Raw genomic sequence first — 23,299 nt, 5'->3', positions numbered from 1 at the left:
GGCATGTCGTGGTGAAGCTTTCATCCTTTGTGCACTCCAGTGTTCCACTGGAATTCTCCACTGGAGCAGAAGAGGAAAGTTGTGCAGTACAAGCCCCAGCAGAGCATTCCCTGTGCCATGGGAGGAGTGGGAGCCATCCTGGTGCTGCTGGAGCCAGCCCACAGCTCTGGAGGGCTCTTGCTCACTGCTTGTGCTGCTCCAGAGCGAGCAGGGAGGAGGATGAGGAGTCACAGCTCTCTTTCCCAGGCTGTGTCAGAGCTGCTTGCTCTGGTTACTCATCAGTAAATTGATTCAAGTGCCAAAAGTGCCTTGGGGAAAAAGGCTCCAGCTGCTGAGGGCTCCAGATGTCCTGAGAGGGTCCTAAGGAGAGCAGCAGCAGCAGGTGATGAGTCTGCTCCGTGGATGTTCTGGGCTTTGCACTGGGCTCTTTTGCCAGTCACACGTGAGTTATACCAGGATTCTGGATCAGTGGGATTCTCCCTGTGTAAGCAGAGCACTGTGCCTGCAGACTTCAGGACATTACTCCCAGACAGCCTCCAATAACAAATTTTAGCATCAGCCTGCTGAAATTCTGCTCTTTGGCAGTAGGTATTTGAGGTGCAGTCTCTAGTAGAGCTTAAACCCATACTCTGGGCTGAATGGATGCTTGTAGCATTGCCAGCAATACTCCATTAGTCACACATTAGATCCCATTTCATAACAGGCTGGAAAGCCTTGTCTCATCATGTTCTATGCTTCCACTGGAGAGAATGCAAATGCAGTAGGTAGAACAGGGAAGCTGCTGTTCTTAGCTTCCCATTATGCAGAGCTAGACAACTTTAAGTTTGCTAATCCTCCCAGTGGATTATTAGCTGCCTACAGCTGCCATGTTGTTATTATATGATCAGAGTTCAAGCTAATCCCTCTACCTCTTGCCCTGGCAGGGGAGGTGATGAAACGAGTTTGCAGCTTGGATAAATGCACTGTCCCCTGACAGGCGCAGGACTCCAGTTCCTCTCAGAGCTCCCACACCCCGGGCAGGTGTTCCCCACCTCCCAGGGAGCAGCACCTGCTGCCTCAGCTGCCCCAGGCCATCCAGCTCTGGGTGTCTGGTGGCTCCTGTGCTCTGTCAGCCTGCTGGAGGAGCTGCCTTCTGCTGCAGTGGATCCCTCTGCAGGCATTGGAGCCTTCTCAGCACTCCAGGGAGTTCATGTACAAATCAAGATCTTTCCTCCTCACAATTCAAGCGGTAACTGATGTGAAGATGGGTTTTGTAAAACACAAAACACTTCCTTGAAGCTGCTGAGGTTGCTTGGAAAATCTTAGCCAGGGAATGGATGGTTTCAGGTGCAGGGTTAACATCACCACACGTCCTGCATGCATCCCCCAGAGCCAGCACTGAGCAGAGGAGAGGGTCAGCTGTTCTCTTCCCTTCCCAGAGCACCTCAAGGCTCAGTCCAGCACTTCACAGCCAGCTGAGCAGGCCTAGTGCTGCTATTTTGGGTGCTGAGCTGTACCAGGACACAGTAGGAGTGAGTGACAAAGCTGTCACCCTCACTGCCAGCCTGCTGCCAGCAATTCCCCAAGACACGCTGTTTGTCTACCTTCAAGGCACAGAATCAGTTTCCCTGGAATCTGCACTTGAGGATCTCTGAAGCCTACAAATTCCATTCTGTTTGGAAGGTTTAGCTTGGACCTGTGCAGGTATTGACACTGAGAAAGGAGCCAGATGTTGGATTATTTAATCATTCCATAAGGGAACAGCCAGCTGGTGCTGTGCCTATGCAAACACCAGGATGAGCAAACGGGCAGGCATCCAGAGCAATGTGTCTTCTGTTACCTCCACATTTCTTGGGCTTAATTTAATTGAGAAGCCTTTCCCCCAGAGGCCAGTGTGCCAGAGAAACAAGCATTTATAAACCTCAGTGCAGGATACATGAGAAATGCCTGAGCTCTCCTTGGAATGAGAACTGGGTTCTCACTTCAGCCTCCTTCTTATCCTGATCATTCTTGCTGCATCCATCTTTGAGCAGAGCCTCAGCTCTTTGCAGTTTCTCCATGCAGAACTTGAGTGAGGAGGTGCAGTCCAGGCACACTAAGTCAGACTGACTGCCAAGCATCAACTGGTGGTGTTGAAGTGTGACATGACAGCAATTTAAATCAGATGAGTAAGTCACAGTCCTGCTGCACCAAGTGTGAAGCAGAGGCAGCAGGGACAGCTGCAGGGAACCTGCCTGTGCACTGCAGAGCCCCCAGCCCCAGAGCTGGGCTGGCTCACACAGCACCTCTCACTTAAAGCCCTGCCAGGCTGCAAATTCCAACAGTCCAGGAGCAAATATGGCTGGGATTTATCTGCTCTTCCTACAGAAGGAGGGGAACCAGGTGGACAGATAGCAGAGGGCAGGAAGATTGCCTTCAGCCCTCTCAGTTTAATTTATTACTGCGTGACAGGTTTCAGAGATAGAGGTGTTTCATGGGCTTGTCCATGAGATTGTTCTAGAACACAGTTCCCTCAGTTTCCCCAGGCAGACAGAAGTTCACCCAGAACCTGCTGCATGGATTCCTCTGACATATTCTGCCTGTAAGCCCTTCCTGGGTTATTGTGCTCAGAGCTGTTTTCCTGCCAGCTTCACGTTAATCTGAACTGGAGTTGTGATCAGAACTAAAAGAGAGAGAGGCTGAACTCCCAGCTGGGTTTCTTGCTGAGTCTCTGCAGCCTCTCCCTCTGTAACAAAGGTGTTTGGTCAGCTGTAGCTGAGGCACAGACTCAAACATGGAAGTGCAAACTGCTGAGCACTTGCCCCGGGCTACAGAGCTGTGTAGCTGCACGCCAGGAGCTGTTGTTGTTGGATGAGAGTTTGTTCTGCTGCAGCTCCTGGAGGGTTTTCCCTTTCAGCCTCTTTGGAAGAGCATCCAGAGCTCAGCTAATGATAGCCCTGGGCTGTGGCAGACACAAGCCTCGTATCTTAAAATACTTCAGCAGCCTCAGACTGCTGGGGTGGACCTTTCTTTAGTTCTCAGAACACCATGCACCTTCCTTTCATTGACAGGAGGATAAACAGTGACAGCTCTGACAAGGTTAGGGTGTGAAACACAGGCATCTCTTCCTCCTTCTCCCCCACACTAAGACATTGTATTCACCCCAGAGGGTGTTCCAAGGGAGCATCAACTTCTAGGATACCTTCCCTGCCTCTCTGGAGAGCCATGCAGGGGTTGTTTACTCTGCTGAGTGTTAGACACAGCCTATGGCCTCCAGGAGAGGGCTGTGGCAGCCAAACCAATATACACAAGCATGTATAAACTTGCTGTGGCACCTTCTGCAGCATGTCTGGTGTCAGCTCTGCCTCCTCTCCAAAGCAGAGGTCTGAGAAAGGCTCTGCAGCTTTCCACAGGCAGCACATGACCAGCCCACAGGGCTGCTCAGCCCCAGGCCCAAGGAACACCAGTTACTCTCAGGGTCCCATCCATGACACCAAGCATCTCAACCACTTTAAGGTTCCTACCACACAAGATTAAGCTAATTAGGTTTACCTTTCCAGGCCCTGGCAAAATACAGCAAGTGTTTTCAGGATAGTAATTAAATGTTAATTGCAGCTAAGTTTAGCCCTAATGCCTCATTAGTTTGTTTTCCTGTTTGTTGCATCTCTAGCAGAGTCTCCTGCACAGGGCTGGGATCAGGCTGGGCTTCCCAGGAGCCAGGAGTCCCACCATGTGCTCTGAGCCTCCCTGAGCCTTTGCAGGAAGCTCCTCCTGCTCCTGCCCAGGGCAGGCAGCCCTGAAACCACCACAGCCACTGCACAGCTCTGCTGCAAAGCATTCTGCTGCTCCACACTGCAAATGGCCCCAGGTTGGGCTCCCAGTCTGTGTCCTGCTCTTTAGGAAGATAAAGCGTGACAGGGATGCCACCTTACCCTGAGGGATGGCAGACACGTTGTGGGTCTTACCTGCATGCAGCACAGGAGGCTGAAGGAGCTGAGCCCTCTGGCAGAATGTCTGGCAGGAATCCATTTCTCCAGGCAAAACAAGTGGCTTCAGTATGACTGCAGGAGCTGCAGCCTCCCAGGCCCTGCTCCCACCCTGCTCTGAGTCCTGCAGCCCCATCAGCCCCAACACCAGCTGGACAAGCTCTCCCTGAGCTCCCCTGCCTTGAGCCCCAGGCAGGGTGGGCCCTGCAGGTGCAGCTCCTTGGGCCTCTCTCCAGGTGTTCTCTGGTCACCTGGACAGGCTCTGGTGTGCTCCATGCTTTCCTAGCCTCACAAAAGAGTAATTAAAATGAAGCTGGCTTTCTAGAAAAATTGAGTCTGCCTTGTCTCAGAAAAACCCAAGCTTGTTTTACCCATTTTCTGCTGTTTGTATTATGTTAAAAAAAGGGAAGAAGCTCTTAATGAGCTGTTTCTGCAGTGGCATGGTGCACAGTGTTTCTAGGCAGCATTGTGTGGTGTGCTGGAGAACTGACTATGCTCTGTGTGTCTTGAGTGGGAGGAGAGGAAAAAACATCTCTGAGATTACACAAGAGTCCCACAACCTTCTGCTCACTGCTTGGGGGTCTCACCATACAATGGAGCTGCCCCACTGACTTAGAAACTGCTGCAGATTTCCACCCTGCCCATCTCCAACCCTAAATCACCTCTGGACTTCCTGCCACAGAATAATGGGTTACCTTCTGTCACTTAACCTGTGAGCTGAAACGAGTGGGACTGGTCAAGCTGTGAGCACAGGCCACTGTGCCAGAAGGCAGCTGAGGGCATTTTTGGTAGCCACATTTCATGACCCAGTTTTGAGGAGTGCCTGGTGACTGAGATGCTTCAGTTCCCCCACCCTGTTCAGAGTGCAGGGTTGATGACAGATGGGTGGAGGGATCAGGCAGTGAAATGTGTCATCTCCAGGCAACAGTGACCTTTGTGCCTTCCTCAGAGCCTTCAGAACCCCCTGGCTTCTCCAGCGAGGGGGTGGAACCAGTCAGGCACATTAATTCTGTTTTGCATAAGAGTCGTGGTGGATTGGAGTTTAGTTGAAGGCTAATAAAAGCAGCATTTAAATGGATAAAAGCTAAATTAAAATGTTAGTGCTAAATAGAACAAGACAGAGCTTTTTGTCTGATGCTGAATCTTGGCAATGAAGCAGGTACCTTTTAATTGTAAAATAAAGTGGCTTTAACAGTATTATCATTATATTACTGAAGCATTTAATTTCCCTAGCTAAAATATCACCGTATGAGATCTCTGCAAAGCTTTTATCTAGTTTGAAATAAAGAGACTTTTTCACCAATTATGCTACTGGTTGTAGAGTATTACAGAGATGAAATATAATGGCTTTCAAATTACATTCTGGTGAAGAACACTCAGCCACAACTCAAAGCTGCTTCTTTGTTGGTGCCTGAAAAAAATGTAATTGAGAAGGTAACCAGAGTGCAGAGAGCACATTGGACTGGCTTGGTAACAAGGAGCTGCCTCAATGTGAGTGGCAGCTGCAGGGGCACAGAGCTGGGGCTGCCCCTGAACGAGCAGAGACCCTCCCTGTGCAGGCAATGCAAGTGCAGGGCTGGATTTCCACCAGAGCAGGGTGATGTGTTTCAGGAACAAAACAGAATAACCCATGAAGACTCAAACATGTAAATCTGTCTCTTGAGTCTCTCTCTGTGCAGAGAAAAAGCTGAAAAAAGTCATCCTGTAATGCTGATGCTTTGGCTGAGCCTCTGTTCTCAGGGGGAGCCTGTGCTGGACACAGGGGGCAGCCAGGGCACAGCAGTGGTGCCCCTGTGGGGGCTGCCTTGATTTTGTCACATGCAGGGCCCTTTGTACTCCCCTGCTCAGTGTTCTGAGGAGAGGGACCCCCAGGGACTGGGACCACAAAGGCAAATCCAGCCCAGGAAAATAACATTTGCTAACAATGGCTTGGTGCTATGCTTGCTTTCTTCAATCTGCTTTTGCTCTGTATGAATGAGGCCTGAGGACAGACAGAATCTGTGCTACTTTACACAGCACTTTGACAAGATACTTCATGTTTTGACCAAATAACAGTGTGATAAATCTAAAGCATAAAAGCCTTGAATGGCTCCCTGGAAGGAAGGATGCTTTGATGAGGGAGCAGGGATTTTTTAAAGGCATTATGGAATGGTTTTCTTTCTTTCCTGCAGCAGTGATTAGGCATTATTTAAATGTCTATTCCCTGGACCAGATGGGTTATTTGAACTAATTGGCAGCTGCCTGACAGCTTTCAGGACACCTGAGTCACTTCCCACTTCCTCCATCCTTCTGTCCCTGCTGCTGCAGAGATCCTGCCTGGGTGGCTGTGCTGGAGGGCAGGATGTGGCACTGAAGGAGCATCCCAGGCCAGGGCCCCAAATCACCTGTTCCTGCACAGCCAGGGCCAGTGTGTTCCCTGGAATGCCACCAAACCCTCTGAGCTCCAGGCTTTTCCTCCTAAAAATCAGATGATTTTTGTCAGATGAAGAAGAGCACAGGGACGTGTCCAGGCCAGGTGCAGTGTGGTGAGGATGAGGCAGTCACAGCTGCCTCAGGAGGGTGCAAGGCACACACAGGTACCCTTCAGGCTGAAATGCCACCTGCCTCCTGCTGAGTGTCCTTGCCCTGCTGCAGAGCCACTCATGGAGCACTCAGGGGTCAGTGATCCCCAGCTCCATGGACCTGCTCAGTCCTGCTGCAGCCTGTGCTGCTCTGTTAATGATTACAGGGCACAAACCTCCATCCCAGGCACGTTTCCCATTTTCATGTTGTTGCCCCCAGGGCAGTGCTGGCCTCCTGCTTGTCTCAGTTCCTGGGATCCCAGCTGGTGCCAGGAGCTGTGGGCTCTGTCTGGGTTAATCACTGACCTGTGTGAGCAGGGCAGGATGCTTTGATGTCCACACTTCACACCTCCTGCTGACCCCACTGCAAGCCCAGGGACACAGGAACAGCACTGCAGGGAGAGAGGAGCCTGTGATGTTCTGGTACAGCTTTGGTGACAAGACCTCAGTGACAATAAACACTGAGAGCATAAAATCCTCTTTTTCCATAATTTCCATATCTAAACCCAGGCTTTTCCCTCATCATGATTCACTAATCTCAGTAGCTCCCCTGAGGCTAATAGAGTCCTTGAACTGCTTAATATTCTGGAGTTTTGGAAATGACACAATTAGACTTGAATTCTCTTTCTCTACTGTAGCAGTCTTGTTTCCAAATTGGAGTGAAGTCCCATGGACAATTTGAGGAGAACCCAGAGACTTCCCCTTAAATTCCGGAGCTGCAGTTTTATTAGCACTCAGTAATTTCTAAGCAAGGCCCACTTGAGAGAAGCAGCGTGGGAGCTGTGCCTGGCTGTGCTCAGGGCTGCACATCTGGGTGCTGCTCCTCCTTTAGAGCACACCTGCAGGTCAGCTCTGAGTCACTGGGCTTCTGTAAGAAATGTTTGCTCAAGTGGAACTGCTGGAGATGGATAGTATGAACAGCTACAGAGAAAAGGTCTCCTTGCCTGGCAATAAAGCAGATTATTTCTGTCCCTGAGTGTCTCAAAGCAGCACATAGCAAGGCTGTTCATGGCACTGAGGGGTAGAAAGGTTCAGCTGCACCCAGGGCTTGAGCTAACAAAGAGCTCTTAGGAGAACAAAGATGGATTGCACCTAGCAGAGGAGCCCTGAGCCTGGTCTGCACCCAGCATCCCCCCATTGTCATTCTGCTCAGTTTGTCATCAAGTGCTGCTTCTGAATGCAAATGCAGATCAGGTCCTCCTTCTAGCTTGGATTCTGCTTGCTCCAAGATAAAGGTGCCAAGTCCAGCTTCCTGACTCTGCTGTGGGTATGCAAAGGAAATGCTAATTTCCCCAGGAGAAATGGCAGGACGCAGAGCTGGAGGACAGCACCCAGGATGCATATGGGGTGTGATAGCAAGTGTGGAAGGCAGGAGGTGTTCCCTCCCCGCAGCATTCACACACAGCAGGTGTTAGTCATGCAGATGTGGCTCCTCCAGATTCTCAACAGCAAACCAGATTGCTCCTTCTCCTTTGGATAGGTACCCACCCTGGGAGGACATGCTGAGCTCCCTGAAGGCACCAAGGCTTTTGGGAGGAGGCTGCAGAGCAGCACAGGGCTGTAAATGGAGACCCCAGCAGGTCACAGCTGGCCCTGTTGGGGCTGCCTTGGTTTGGTTATCAGGCTGATAACCGTGGGCACTCTCTGCCTCTTCCTCTGACCCCCCCTGCCTGCCCCAGCTCTCAGGAGCACTGACATTCCCTCCCCATCCCTGCACTCATCCCAGCCTGCTCTGGCTGCCTTTCCCTCTGGATTGCCATCCCCCTTCCCTCGGACTACCTGCACTAAAATAGCATCCTTACATAAACACGAAGTCTTGCATTATTTAGAGGCCCAAAATCCCAGTACCTGCCTTAGTCAGAGCCTGTACATGGCAGTGGGGTCAGGTTTTCTCCCCATGTCTGTGCTGTCCAGTGAGTCCCTGCCAGGACCCTCATGAAGCCCCTGCCCCACACCCTGCAGGCCCTGCTGGCTCCATGGCCACAAACTGCTCTGAGCAATGCTCTGCTCTCCTGAAGAGCAGCATCACAAACACACCTCTGAAAAGCCACACAAGAACAAAATTGGCCTTTTTTTCTCTCTCCAAACAAGCAATAAACACCAACTTGCAGAGACAGAGCAGAGGAGCCCTGCTAACCACCCCTGCCCCATCTCCTGCCTCTGAGGCCAGCAGCTCCTCTTTTCCCTCTCTGCACAGCCCAGCCAAAGCAGCAGGAATTGAGCCAGGAGCATCTCCCCTGCCGTGGCCTGCAGGCCCATGGAGAGGGCTGGGCAGGACTGAAAGTGCAGCAGGAATTCTGGAGCAGGCAGCAGAAATCCTCAGTTGCTCCTGTCTGCACAAGCAGTGTCTGGTGGCCCGGCCCTGCCAGCGAGGTGCTGGGCGGCTGTCACTTGGCAGGGCTGGCTGTAACCAGAACAACAGAATGAATGGAGTGGAAAATGAATATCCTTGCTTTGTGAGCGAGGAACAGACAGGGAAAATACTCTGTTACCTTCCCACAGCCATGCAGGGGGTCGGGGGCTTTTTCATGGAGCTCTGAGCTTGCTGCAGAGTCCTGGCTCCTGCTCTTCAGAGCTTTGTTGTGTGAACCTTGATGGACAAGGTTTAAAGCAATCCCATCTCCTAACTTGCCTCCTGTCCTACATACCAGACTGGAGGGCAGCTAGGATATGAAATGTGCACTAAACCAGGCCCTTCTCTGCAGGGTGACACAGATGTTTGTAGGGGAATATGGAATTACTTGAAGATATTGCAGTGTTTAATTGCCGTTTCACTTCTCAGGGTTATTTCAGGTAAATCTGACCTGCTTCTAATGAAATTAGCACTTTTTAGCTGCAGTAACCTAGCAGCTTTTTCAGGTAGGGACATTTTCATGCCCCTGTTGGGGTGGGGTCCCAAGACACTACTTCATTACTGCTGCTAATTAATCATCCAGGGCACTGCAGATGGAAAAGGTAATTTGTTTCCTCCTGCAAAGTGAATGGAGCTAGGGAGGAAAATAAACCCAGCTTCCCCATGAGCTGGGCTTGGCCTGCCCTGGCAAGACAAGAACTGAAGGGCCGTGTGTGGGAAAGTTCCCTATTAAACCTGGGGACAGCAGGGAGCTCCTGGAAGTGACAGACACACAAAGGGGCTTTTGTCAGAGAGGCACCAAAGGCCAGATGATGTCACCTTGTGCTGGGCTGTGAGGCTGCTTGTGCCTCTCAGGATGGAGCTCAGCAGTATTGCACTATCTCTTCCACAGGGAGAGGCCATGAAAAGGCTGCTTTTGTCCCACCCTTTCTTAAGAGCAGGCGAAGAAGCTTTGTTCTAGGACAGTCTGTGGTTTTTCAGAGGTGGAAAAGACTAATTAAAGAGCCACTGCTAGCCCTGGGCTCCCACCAGCTCCAGCACCTGCAGGAGCCCCACTCACCCCATGGGTGTAACTCTGCCTTTTCCTCCACATCCTTCTCAGTGGCACAGAGAGATGTCTGAGCTCCAGCCAGGTCCTCTGCCTTGTCACCTTAGGGTGGAGAGATTGAGTTATCCTTAAGGGCTGGCTGAGACTTCAGCAGTCTGGGGCCTCCCAAGGATGAGATCTGTTGGAAATGAGGAGAAGGGGATGAGGAGGAAGGTCTGTATTGCCATGTCCATCAGAATGCTCTGGATTCCTCAGGTGTCAGAGGAGACCTGGACAAAATGCAGCTCTTCTCCTTCTCCCCCTGACGTGATCAGCAGCATCCTCACTGCCCCTGCCCCAGGTCAGCCAGGGACCCTTTGGGATGGACTGGGGCCACATTTCCTTGCTGCCCTTCCAGGGCCTCCCAGAAACCCAGCAGCCCATGATAGCTTGGGGAGCAGTCTGCAGCATCTACTGAGAGCTTGCTGGATGGTGGAAGGAGCTCATTTGAATGAGAAAAAAAGACTTGGAGTACATTGCCAGCATTCTCCTTGCCTATTGTACTCCCCGTTCGGTTTCTGCTTTCCAGTGAGCAGTTTTATGTTTCCAAGGATCATAAATTCTCATTTTTCCACTGGGCAGGAGGTGCACTCCTGGTCCGCGCTGCTTCCTGCGTGGCTTTTGTGTCCGTGTTGCCGAGCTACTGCAGCACAGCCCGGGCAATGCCCGGCCCATTCAGCGCAGCCCCGGCCCAGCGCTCCCCAGCCCCGGATTGCCGAGGGACACACGGGGAAAGGCTCCCAGACAGAGCCACGGGGAGAGTTGTGCTGCTGGGGCCGGCAGGGACCTCGGGAGGGTGGGATGTGATGTGGGATGGATGCTGAGCGGGGATCAGCACGGACAGACAGACAGCAGCCTGTGCTCCGAGGGGACGGACACTGCTGGCCTGTCAGCCCCAGGGCGGCCCCGCTGGCTCGAGAGATCCGGAGTTCTCCAAGGGCAGCACTCCAAGCATGGGTAGTTCAAGCAGCAGCCCAGATAACAGCCTGTCCTCACCCCGTGTGGGTCAGCTGGTCTGAAATTAATTACATTCCTCAGCTGGAAATACTTGGATTCATCATGGCTTTAAATCCTGAAATGGGACTCGTATAGAACCAGGGGAAGAGAAGGGAAGGGAAGGGAAGGGAAGGGAAGGGAAGGGAAGGGAAGGGAAGGGAAGGGAAGGGAAGGGAAGGGAGCAGGGCTGGGGTCCCTGCCTGGAGCCGGTCAGTCGGGGGGCAGAGCTGAGCTCATTCCCTCTCCTCATTGCCATGCTCCCTGTGTCCTCTGGAAGGGAAGCCTGGGGAAGGGGCTGGGACAGGCCATTGTTGGGGTTGTTTATGGACACATCGATCCTGCAGCTGCCAGGCCGGGGTGGGCCCAGGGAGGCCAGGGCAGGACAGTGGGCTGAGGGCTGGCTGGGGAATTTTCAGCCACAGGGAGAAGTCGCTGGTTTCCAAGCCTGTGGCGTCTTCCTACTGGCATGCAAATAAGTCCATACCCAGCTGTGACTGGGGACATTGACATTCTCCAGCTTCAAAAACCTGCAGAGCCTCTGCTTTGATTTCCCTTAATACAGCTTAAAACGCCATTTGAACCATGGCCAGGAGCATGTTCTGGCCTTGCTGCTCCTTAATGAAGAAGATGCATTTTTTGGAAGCAAAGACTGCCTCCAAGACCTGCAAACTCTCTATTTTATGACAGTTTTCATTTGCATAATGAAGGCCCTGATACCTTCAGTAATTAATCACATTAAGAATTGCTTCCTTGAATAACTGTATTCATGCAGGTTGTTCCTAGTGCTGGAAACTGCACATGATTTCCAATGTGCATTAGCCCAAGTTTCATCAGCAGATGGAAGCTGGTAACTGCATGTGTAATTTATATCTGCTTGGGTGGAATTATCCAATGAAATATGCATCACACGGCGCCATTAACATTTCCAGTCATACAGTCTTTAGCTCATGGGTAAGTTAATATTTCATGCCAGCAGTGTGTGGGACCGTAGGAAAGGCAAAGTCTTGAACACAGGGATTTAAGAGCAGAAGTGGAAAGTTTTCCAGGTCAAACACAGCAGATATAGAATTAATGACGCTGCTAAAATAAATGAAATTAATTACCCCAGTTTGACCTGCATTTTTTTATAAAATGTCCCATCTTGTCTCCATAGTTAAGAAAGCTGCCAGCCTGCTGTATTGCCACTTGTAGGGGCAACTCCAGATCCTTTAGCATCCAGAAAGCTTTTCCCTAGAGGACAGCACAAACAACAGGAGAGTAAAGATTGAATTGTGGAAGGCAGCAGAGAGAAATGCTGCTGTGTGGGTTTGGATTTGTCAGGAACCTTGACAAATCTGGGGGGAAAAATCCCATCAATTCAATAGTAAGAAGAAAATCAGTGACTGGTCTGTGCTGTGACAGCAGTGACAGGTCAGCCTGGAGCCTTGTGCCAGGATAAAGGTTGGGTTGTGCCTGAGCATTCTACAGGAGAAAGTCAGCTGCCTCAGAGTGCCTTTTCCCATGTGCTTTCCTGCCCTTACATAAATCAGTTCATTAAAATACTGATTCCTGCTTGGTAGGAAGCAATTAAATGACTGAAGCTGTGTTCCACCTGCCTTTTCTGTGGAGAAATGCAGAGAGAGCCCAAGGTGAGCTGGTGCAATGTGAGTGTGGGGCTCTGCCCTCCTCTGGGGGCTCTCACCCAGCTGTGCTCCTGCCTCCTCTGCTGGGGCATGGGACATCCTGCAGCTTCTGCTCAAGGGGTTTCACCCTTTAGATAAGATGTGAGGCCCCAGTGAGCTGTAACTGTTTCCAGGCCAAGCTGGCTCTGGCCATGGCCGTGAGCTCCAGCAGGGATGCAGCAGTGGCCATGGGCTCCATGGGGAGAAGGGACAACAAACCCCTTCCTCACTGAGGCCACATCCAGCCTGTGGTGCTGCACAGCCCTGCCTGGGGCTGGAGCCCTGCACAGAGCCAGGCTGGGGCGGGAGCTGGCTGGAGTTCCCTGGGTTCAGAGCCTTGCCATCACTCCTGGCAGCACCCACAGATTCACTGCTGCTGCTCCCGATTGTTCCTTTCTGTCCAAGAGAGAAAGAAAAAGCATCTCTGCAAAATCCAGGCTTGGACTTTGCTTAAAGCCTTTGAGTAAAGAGCCTTGTTTGAATGTAATTGCACCCCTGTTGCTACAATGGGAAAATACACTGTATTGCTCTTTCTTGGAAAGCACAGCTAGTATTTTCCCAGCCATTTGTGTATAAAGAAAGATAAACAGCTCTTTAGCGGGCAGAACAGTCTATCCCGGGTTTATTGACATTCATGGAGCAGACAAGGACAAACAGTTTGGTGAGCACAGGGGAGGGGGAGCAGCTGGGCTGGGGCCTGGGCAGAGGGGCAGAGGGTGGGGAAGCCTCTCAGGTGCTGAGCCTGGCGGGTCCATCTGCCTGACCCCAGACCCTGCTGCATCCCCTGGGCCCCAGCAGCCTGCAGGATGCTCTCAGCACCTCACCCTTCCTCTCACTCCTCCCCATAAATAAAAAACGGGTACAGCTAATTTAGTTCCAGCTTCACACGCAAGAGCGCCAGAGATAGATTTTTAAAGAGCTTGTCTGAAAGTAATAATTCATGGGGAGATCAAAAGGCTGTGGTTTAATCCGGGGTCTGTCTGATACCATAAACCTTGCAGAGTGCTAAGAATTCAATGAGCAGCATCAAAAGCCTGATCAACATGAAAGCCACCCAATTTTCTGTCTGTAAGGCTGGCGTGGCTCACAGTGGGTGCTGAGGAGTGGGGAAGATGTTTATCTTCTCTGCAGAGCTTGGGTGACAGAGCCACACACACTCCTCCAGCTCCAGCATCCCAAAAGAGGTGCCTGGACTCCATTAACATCTCACTTGCTCCCTGCATGTCCCCAGCTGTGTGAAGAAATCAGAGTTCTAATTAAATGTCTAATTACAGGGCCTAGGTAGATTTCAGGCTGCTTGGCATTGCCTTTTCCTCCACATCCACGAATCAGAACCCGCATTGATTTGCCAAAGCAACGTGACAAAGTGGTGGATTTCAAACAGGGACTGCAAGAAATATGGAGTATCAAAATGCTGTGTTTGGAAGCTAAAAATGGTGCTTAAAATGGGGGCAGGAAGGATGAGTGCTGTAAACAAAGGTCTCCAGAGTAAGGGCTCTGCCATGCTTCTAACTGTCAGCTAAAGCAGCATTTAAAAGTCAGTGTTTAATTTTTAACACAAATGGAGGTGAGCTCAGGCTGCAGACACCTGCAGGGTTTTTCTCCAGAGATCCTGATCCCACAGAGGTTAATGTGATTATGCAAATGACTGAGGTATAATTGCGTTACTGCCGCCCATCTGGCCCTCCCTGCAGCTCCTGAGTGATTCTGTATTCCCCGTGCAGCGCAGGGCTGACACACAAGGGCACCAGAGATGTCACTGCTTGGGCTTTGCTGCAGGTGCCTCCTCCCCATCACACCTCTGGAGCAGAGTCCTGCTGGACCAGGCATGGCCAATGCGTTGGGAAACTGTTCCCAGATCCAAATTTACAGCCTGGGTGTGTCCAGAGGATTGAACTCCATTTGTCCTCTCCCAGGGGATGCTCCTGACAGAGCCAGGATCCTGCCTGGCATCCCAGCTACTGCACCAAGTCCTTCCCAAAACAGTTTTTCTCAGCAGAATAAAACAAATTCCCACCTCCCTCAGCAGCTGGGATGAAACCAACACCTGACATTTTCCTGTCACACACTGACCTCCACACACTGTCCCAGGTACCCCCAGGACTCTCTCAAACTTGGGTTTCTGTTCCCCCAGTACGAATTCAAAGCCAAGAACATTAAGAAGAAGAAGGTGAGCATCATCGTGTCTGTGGACGGGGTGAAGGTGATCCTGCGCAAGAAGCAGAAGGTGAGGCTGCTCCAGCCCAGGGTACCCACACTGCTCACCAGAACTGGCCTTCTCCCAAAAAACACCCAGGATTTGCACAAGAAAACACTCCAGTTTCCATCCTGCTAATAAAAACAGCCCAGGGCACTCACACTGCTCATCCTGCTCCAGCCCAGGGCACTCACACTGTTCACCAGAACTGGCCTTCTCCTAAAAACCCCCCAGGATTTGCACAAGAAAACACTCCAGTTTCCAGCCTACTAATAACACCACCTTGCTGGAAAGAGTGGGAATATTACACGGTGGGAAGAGGATTTTTTTTCAATCCAAAAAATGTATCTCTCATGGGATACATTTTTTCTTTCTCTTGCTAATACCAGAAAGCTTTTCCAGGCTGCCTAGTCTGAGCACCCCTCTGCCACGCTGTCCTTTCCACCAAGCCACTGAATCCAGATCTCCTAAGCCCCAACTCCAAGCCTTCTTCCCCAAAGCATGTAGCTCTTCTGCATATTTGATGTTATAAATTAATCTTAGGGACCATTTTCAGCCCTGAAGGCTGTGATCAGATATGATAAACGATCAAAAAAGAAAAAATCTATTTTTATCTGAGATATTGTTGAAACAGCCATGGCTCATCTAATCACACTGCAGCCTGGATTGTGGCTTGGGACAAAAGCACTGTTCCCAGGTTTCCTGCCTCTCAGTTTGCTGGAGTTTCATCTGATTTACTGTAATTTTGTGTCTGCTTACAGAGAAAGGAGTGGACCTGGGACGAGAGTAAGATGGTGGTGATGCACGATCCTGTGTACAGGTACATGGCAGGGGATTCAGCCAGGCAGGGCCGCTCAGCCCTGGGGGATCCGTGCCCTCCTCCCACCTGCTGAGACCCCTCCACCGAGGCTGTCCAAAGGAGCATCTAAAATTAACGAGGGTACAGAGTTACTGCTGCTGGAGAATCCTTTCCATACCTTTTGGAGAGGGAGATGGACTGACCTGGCTTTGAAGCTGGCTCTGCTTTGAGCAGGGTTAGACTGGGTGACCCTGGAGATGCTCCAACCTGCATTTCTCTCTGATTCTGCCTCTGAAGACAGGCTTCCCATGGTGTTCCTTCAGAGCATGGCTCTCCCTGTGCCTCTGAAGCAGGGCCTTACTCTAAGGTGTAAGTGCTCACTGGGAATTAACCCTTACAGACATGGCAAGAAAACACTGACTTTCCATAGCACTTTCCATGGGACATGGAGCTATTCCAGAGGCCAAAGCCCCACCCAGAGGTTTACCCTGAACATAAACCTGGTGCCTCAGGAGCCCCAGGGATGGGAAGTGACCCCAGGGGTGGTGCATGGCCTGAGGATGGGTTTAGAGCACAGGGTACTCCAGGCTGTGGGAAGCACCGAGCCCACAGCCCCGAGAACTGAGATCCCCAACACTGGTTTTTGGGATCAGAGCCCTTAGTGAGGAGATAAGGAACAGAGGATGTGCTGATGCGTTATCTGTGCCCACTTCTCACCTCTGGCTTTCTTTAAAGATTACTACAAGATGTGGTACATTGGCAGTAATTGCTCTAACTGCAAGTTCAACACCTAAAAAATTCCAGTGACAGAAAGAGCAGAAGAAAAAAAATCATTTCAAGAATCCCTTTGGTTTCTTCTCTATTCAGAGCTGAGCTCACTTGTCACATTTTCACCTTATTAAATCAAATATATATAAAAATCTTCAAAATGTTTTGCAGTACAAGGAGGAGAGTCAGCCTGAGCAGCAGAGAGAGGAATCCTTGGAGTGCACTCAGCATCCCTGGGAGGGGCTTTGTGCTGTGCCACCTGCCCACTGCCGAGGAGGGACCCTCTGTGTCCCCAGGGGCAGCCCAGCCACCACCCTGCAGGCAGTTCTGCCTCGCTGCAGCCTGGGCAGGGGTTAATTCATGGGGCTAAAAATAGCCACTCACTTTCCAAGACTATAGATTTTTTCGCTTTCCCACAGGATCTTTAAAAAGCTTTTCCCTACTTCAGAAACCAGAAGGTTTTCCATCAAGCCTGAAACTCTCTCTAAATCCATCATCTCCTGCCTTGAAAATTGCAAGCAGCACTGCCTCGTGCCTCCAATCCTGGGGGCTGCAAACCAGTGACACACAGGGGCAGAGGTGGTCTGGAGGGCAGAGACTCCCCATGGTGCTCAATTAATCCCCTTTGTCTCTCTCCCACCCAGAATTTTCTACGTCTCTCATGACTCGCAAGACCTGAAAATATTCAGTTACATCGCACGGGACGGCGCAAACAACTCCTTCAGGTGCAACGTCTTCAAATCCAAGAAGAAGGTAAGGATGGCTCCTGGGGATGCACCCTCCCTCTCCTGGGGATGAACCTTCCCTCTTCTGGGGATGCACCCACATCTCTGCGGGGTCTCAGGGTGCAGGGCCCTGGGGAGTGACCGAGGCAGCGCCGGTGCCTGGTGCTTGTCCCCTCCTGCCCAGCCTGGACAGCGGCGCATTCCACACAGGGACAGGAGCCCCCAGACCCAGGGTGGGGAACGGGGGGCGCTGCTGGAGCACGCAGCCCGGGAGGAGAGGGGCAGTGTGGGCGGGAGGCAGGGGGTGCTTGCGGTTCCTGCGGGTGGGACCCGGGGGATGCTCGTGGTTCCTGCGGGTGGGACCCGGGGGATGCTCGCGGGTCCCCGGGGCGGCGGTGGCAGGGCACAGCGCACAGCACACGGCTGCGGCTGTCCGCAGAGCCAGGCCATGCGCGTGGTGCGCACCGTGGGACAGGCCTTCGAGGTGTGCCACAAGCTGAGCCTGCAGCACGCCCTGCAGAACGCCGACGGGCAGGCCGACGGTGCCAGCGACAAATCGGCCGAGGAGCAGCCGCTGGAAGGTGACTCAGGGCCCCGAGGGACTGGGCATGGCCACCCCTAAGGCAGCGGTGCGGGGATGCTTTTGGGTGGGGACACGCAGGTGGCACCCCCTTCATGGACGAGAGCTTTGGGCCCCTTGGGATGGGGAGCGTGGGGAATCTGCCCTGCCTGCCCACTCCTACAGAGCGCTGGGGAGGGGCAGGCTGAGCCCCCTCATTCAGCAAGCTGAGGGTCTGCAGCCCCTCGGCCAACCCATCCCTCCCTCCTGCCCCTGTACAGCATGCTGAGCCTCGGAGCAAGTCCTGGCCCTTGTCCCTGAGCTCCCCCCAGCTCCCAGCCCTGCGTGGGGCCCTGGCAGGGAAGGGAGGCTCACATTGACGTGTCCATCTTGTTTGAAGTTCACCAGATAAAGGGCTCCAAGATCACGGATGTGGACGAGGTTGGCATCGATACTGGGGGCATCTGTGTGTCCGAGAGGGGACCCAGAGAGCTGCCAGGTGCCAGGGGAGACCTTGGCATGCTGAAACCTGGGCAAGCCTCAAAGGAAAAGAATGGCCAGGTAATGGGGGGTGGGCTGGAGAATGGTTCATGTGCTGTGCTGCTGCTGAGGGCCCTCTGCTCAGGGTCACTGTATCATGGCTTCATTTGGAGGTGCTTTCATGGAGACCCCATTGCAGCCCTCCCTGCTGGCTCCCTGCCCAGAACAGGCTGCTCAGCTCCCAGTTCACCTGCAGCCAGGCCGTGTCCAGGGCCGTGGTGGGGGCTGCAGTGCATGGCTGAGCAGGCTTCTCACCCCACCCAGGCTGGATTTCTGTGCCCTCAGTGCTGCTCTGCAGCAGTTGCTTGTTTGCCTGCCCTGGCAGGGATCCCTGGCTGCCCTCGTGCCCCAGGCCCAGGGAGCAACATCCCCAGGAGGCCCAGCCCTGGCAGCGCAGGCACCACGGCACATTCAGCTCCAGCAGCAGCTCCACCTTAATGAATGGGTGCTCCACAGAGCTCTGGGAGCCCTTCCCGGAGGCCTGAATGGCATTGCTTCAGCTCACACAACAGTAACGCTCACAGGGCTGCCTGGAAACAGCTGCAGTGACAGGCACTCCCCGAATCCATGGGATTCGTCTGCGTGCCTGGAAAGGCTGGGCTTTCCTGTGCACTCCTTCTGGCACTGCCCGAGCAGGGGAGGGCAGCAGCAGGAAGGGCAGTGGCTGCTGGCACTGGCAAATGCTCCAGGCACCAGGACACCGCCCAGCCCGGGCAGCCACAGCACGGAAAGGTGTGGGGTGTTTGGGTCACTCCCTGCTGTCTCCTTCCCGGGAGCCCTGGGGCAGACCCGCCCTCCCCAGACACAGCCAAGGCAGCCCTGCCAGCTCTCAGGAAGGAGCCTCTCTGAAACACTGGGGATCCCACAGATGTGCAGAGCTGACAGCCCAGGGCTGCCCCTCAACACCCCCTGGGTGCCCCGAGCACAGGGGCTCCTCTGCTGCTCTGGGTCAGCACCGTGGGGAACCAAAATCCAAATGCCAGCCTGAGCCAGTCAATCCGCTCACCTGCCCATTTCTTTGTGCCCAGGATGCCGAAAGCTGCTCCCTCCACCTGGCCAGCTCCCAGCAGCTGCTCAGCCCGGGCAGCCCCTGCTCCTCGGCCTCCATCACCCCGCTGGCCTCCCAGCACTGCCTCCAGCTGCTCCAGCAGCAGCTCCTCCAGCAGCAGCAGCAGACACAGGTGGCTGTGGCCCAGGTACACGTCCTGCCCTCCCCTCAGGTGGCACCAGCCCTTCTCCTCCCCCTGGGCCAGGCTGGCGGGGCAGGTGGGAGCGGGCCGGGCCCCGGCAGCAGTGCTGGCAGCGTTCCCGGTCGCACAGCTCTCAGCAGCATCGCTTGCAGCCCAGCTCGCAGCATTGCTTTTAGCGCCACGTGCAGCATCGCTTGCAGCACAGCTGAGCTCGCTGCTCACACAGCCCCGCGCTGCTCTGGGAATGTTGCCGGGCCCGGTAGAGCCCCCAACTCCCGTTTCACCCCATCTCATCCCGTTTTTGGAAACCATCCCGCATCAGAGCGGGGACCCGGTGCCTCCCGTCTGGGCACATCCCTTCCGCGTTTCTCGTTACCGTGGGGACAGCAGGACACCCCGCACACCCCCGGGATAGGGGGGACAGCAGGACACGCCGCACACTCCCGGGATAGGGGGGACAGCAGGACACGCCGCACACTCCCGGGATAGGGGGGACAGCAGGACAGCCCGCACACCCCCGGGACAGAGGGGACAGCAGGACAGCCCGCACACCCCCGGGACAGGGGGGACAGCAGGACAGCCCGCACACTCCCGGGATAGGGGGGACAGCAGGACAGCCCGCACACCCCCGGGACAGAGGGGACAGCAGGACAGCCCGCACACCCCCGGGACAGGGGGGACAGCAGGACAGCCCGCACACCCCCGGGACAGAGGGGACAGCAGGACAGCCCGCACACCCCCGGGATGCCGCGGCCGGACCGGCTCGGGGGGCCCGCTCGGGGGTGGCGCGGCGGGGCCGCCAGGGGGCGCTGTGGCGCCGCCGGTCCCGGGCGCTCCCGGGGCTGCTCCTCCCGGCCCGCACCGTCCCGTCCCAATCATCCCGTTCGCGTCTCCCGTCCTGTGTCGCAGGTGCAGCTGCTGAAGGACCAGCTGGCGGCCGAGACAGCGGCGCGGATCGAGGCGCAGGCCCGGGTGCGGCAGCTCCTGCTGACCAACCGCGACCTGCTGCAGCACGTCTCGCTGCTGGTGCGGCAGCTCACAGTGCTGGAGGCCCGGGAGGAGCACCGGGATGAGCATCGGCAGCCGGGTGAGGATAGTGACACACTCACTGGCATGCCAACAGCTCCATCCCTCTGGACAATCACTGCATTCCTTACAGTCACAGGAAACAACTGGAGTGCTCCCAGTACCATCCCAGCAGGCTCTGGGGGTCTGGGGCATTTCTGCACCCCTCACAGTGCAGGGGAGCAGCTGCTTTGGAGATGCCCAGTTTTTCACAAGCCCCTTGTCCATCTCTTACAGCTGACCACTCCTTGCAAAACCTGTCCCTGGCCCAGTCCCTCTCCCTGAACCTGAAGAACCACTACAGCCTGGATGTCCACCTGCCATCCACCTCCACCCCTGCCAGCATCCTGGGCAGCCCGGTGGCCCCCGGCTCGCTGCCCTCCCTGGGCCCCAGGGACTCCTACCTCAACCTCGTCAGCCTGGACAGGGGCAGCCACCGCTGCGGCAGCAAGGAGGGGGACGAGTGCCTGGAGGGGCAGGAGGGGCTCAGCCGGCGCGTGGAGGGCTCCGAGGTCGGAGACTTCGCTCTGCCCAACGGGGGCAGCCGGCAGAAGGCGGAGGACACGGCCAGAGGGGACGAGGACAGGTAGAGTGTGCCACCCGTGCCACCTGTGTCTGCTGCCAGCTGCAGCAGGAACACCCTGAGTGCTGCAGGGATGTACTCACCCATCACCTCCTCTCTCTGCTTTCCCCCCGCAGGCGGCAGCCGCCCATTCCCAAGCTGAACCCACCCCCACCCATCCTACGCAAAAGGTCAAGCAAGACCTCCCCAAGCCTGGAAGTGGAGGTGAAGCCCGAGAGCACTGCCCACCTGAGCCTACCCAGTGCCAGCATCTCCAGCCTCACCAGCATCACTGCCAGCTCCCTCACCCTCTTGGACCCTGAGGCAAGGACTCCTGCACGGAGCGCTGCCTCCAGCACGGAGCCCGGCCCTGCCGGGACCTGCCAGCGCTCTCTGGGCAAGGACAGGACTGCAGAGAGCGGGCCAATGTCCCCCTTGGCCAGCATCCATGACCCAGCAGCCAGCGAGACCCTGGCCAAGGAGTTATTGGCCCTGGGCAGCCCCACGGACAGCTCACTGCCCTTCTCCCCTGCAGATGACACCTGCTTGCACATCAGCTTCTCTGAAGATGAGCTGGACACTGCTGTGGGGCCCAGCAGAGTCCCCTCTTAGTGGGGCCACAGGAGGTGGTAGCTGGGGGCTGGCAGCCCCAGCAGCTCCATCCACAACCCTGCAGTGGGACTGGGGGTCCCTGTGCCCAGGGTACAAGACAGGTCCCTTTCCTGTACCTGTCCCACCACCTAGAGGCCACCCCACAGGAGGGGACTGGCCAGCCCTGCCTCAGTCGGCACCGGCTCACACTGCTGTCACACTGCCATCGTGTCCCTGCTCGCAGCCAGGGATGCTCACAGCAGAGAATTCCCAGGGAGCTGCAGGCTGGAAGCCCTGGGCAGGGCTGTGGGACAAGAGACTGTTCTGTTCATCGGTTGCCACCCGTGGCAGCCTGAGCAGGGCCACGCAGCACAGCCACGGTGTCACTGCCCTGCCCAGCTCCCAGGGTGTGTCCCAGACTGCCACCACACTGGGACTCTCCAGAGCTGCTGGTGTCCACCAGCCCCACGCTGTGCCCAGCCCTGCTTTGGGGACAGCAGCCCCACCACTGTGTCCCCATGCAGTGAAGCCGCCACTGCCTCCATAGGTGCCTTTTCCCACTCCCCAGCACCCACTGCCCACACAGGCTGGGCCCCACTCTGAGGCCACTGATGGGTGCAGGGTTGGCCGTGGGAGCCTGCAGCAGGGGGTGACCGTAAGGAAGGGGGCACCCCATGTCTTGGGGTCAGGGCAGAGAGCCCTCCCGTGCCCCCCGAGCTGCTGGTGGCTGCAGGCAGGAGGCTGCTCCTTGTGCTGATTGTAGGGTGTTATGGTGTGGTTTGGGTTTGGTCTCAGAAATGTGAGTGTCCTGGGAGGAGTTCAGGTTTAAGGAAGAAGGGGGGTGATGCTCATCCACCTTGGTTGTTTGTCTGAGGGTGTTGGGAAAGTGTCAGAGAGTCCAGTTGGGAAGTGTCAGGCAGAAATGGAGACTTGGAGCAGCCGTGCTGCCTGTCCCTGGCATGGTGCTGCTCCTGCAGGGAGAGGGGGGTGACAGGACATGCACCCAGAGCCAGCCGTGGCAGTGACAGAGCCAGGACGGGGCTGGGGACCGGGCTGGGGGTTGTAAAGCTCGGCTGGGCTGTCCTGTAGTGCAGTAGTGACAGCCCAGCCACCCCATAGGACACTGCGGTTTGGTAATGGACTTTTAAAGAAAAAAATAAACAGATTTGCAGAGCCAGTGCTGTGTCTCTGCCCCGTGGGGCCCGTGCACAGGGGGTCCTGAGCTGTGGGGTGGACTGGGAACTCCCAGGTATTCCCAAAGAGGAAAGATTCCTGCTGAGAATGGCTGCTGAGCCCCTGAGCTGCTCCCTGAGCAGCCCCTGCCAGGATGGGCACCACCAGGCAGGGCCCTGCTCCCCACACACTCCTTTTGCTCTTTCCTGGTCCTGTTTCTACTGCTGAAATAAATCCTGGCCACAGCACAGAGGATGGAGGGTGGTAGAATGCAGATGGCAAAGCTGGATGGGATGGCACCAGTGGCATTCCAGAGCACTGGGATCCCAAGGGCTGCCTGCAGCCAGAACGGGCAAGAGACCCCTGAGCCTTGCAAGGTGAGGAAGGAAATCCAGGGGCAATTCACACAGAGACTCCAGAAGGGACAAATCTCTGTGAGATTGTTCCCCCATGCAGGACAGGAGGCCCAAATGAAGGCACCCAGCACCTCTGTGGGGTCTCAGGGCCACTCTCCATCCCTCCATGGAG

General features: G+C 54.8%; 1 protein-coding gene across 1 annotated transcript in view; it reads left to right on the top strand.

Moving 5' to 3' along the window:
• The window catches only part of LOC128942169 (carboxyl-terminal PDZ ligand of neuronal nitric oxide synthase protein-like), a 28,462-nt gene extending 5,674 nt beyond the window's left edge, over nt 1-22,788 (top strand). The window contains exons 3-11 of the mRNA XM_054284468.1: nt 14,737-14,829; nt 15,561-15,619; nt 17,011-17,119; nt 17,531-17,672; nt 18,051-18,211; nt 19,219-19,386; nt 20,290-20,467; nt 20,683-21,031; nt 21,145-22,788. Of these exons, the coding sequence (XP_054140443.1) occupies nt 14,737-14,829; nt 15,561-15,619; nt 17,011-17,119; nt 17,531-17,672; nt 18,051-18,211; nt 19,219-19,386; nt 20,290-20,467; nt 20,683-21,031; nt 21,145-21,619 (1,734 nt within the window). The 3' untranslated portion in view covers nt 21,620-22,788. The remainder of the gene's footprint in view (nt 1-14,736; nt 14,830-15,560; nt 15,620-17,010; nt 17,120-17,530; nt 17,673-18,050; nt 18,212-19,218; nt 19,387-20,289; nt 20,468-20,682; nt 21,032-21,144) is intronic.
• The last annotated feature ends 511 nt before the right edge of the window (nt 22,789-23,299 follow it).

The sequence above is a fragment of the Melozone crissalis genome, unplaced genomic scaffold (genome assembly GCF_028551555.1).
Source record: "Melozone crissalis strain CALT ecotype California unplaced genomic scaffold, PUWL_Pcris_2 ptg000041l_1, whole genome shotgun sequence".
NCBI classification, from domain to species: Eukaryota; Metazoa; Chordata; class Aves; order Passeriformes; family Passerellidae; genus Melozone; species Melozone crissalis.
The sequence above is the reverse complement of the archived record's forward strand: the minus strand, read 5'-3'. Positions and strand labels throughout refer to the sequence as shown.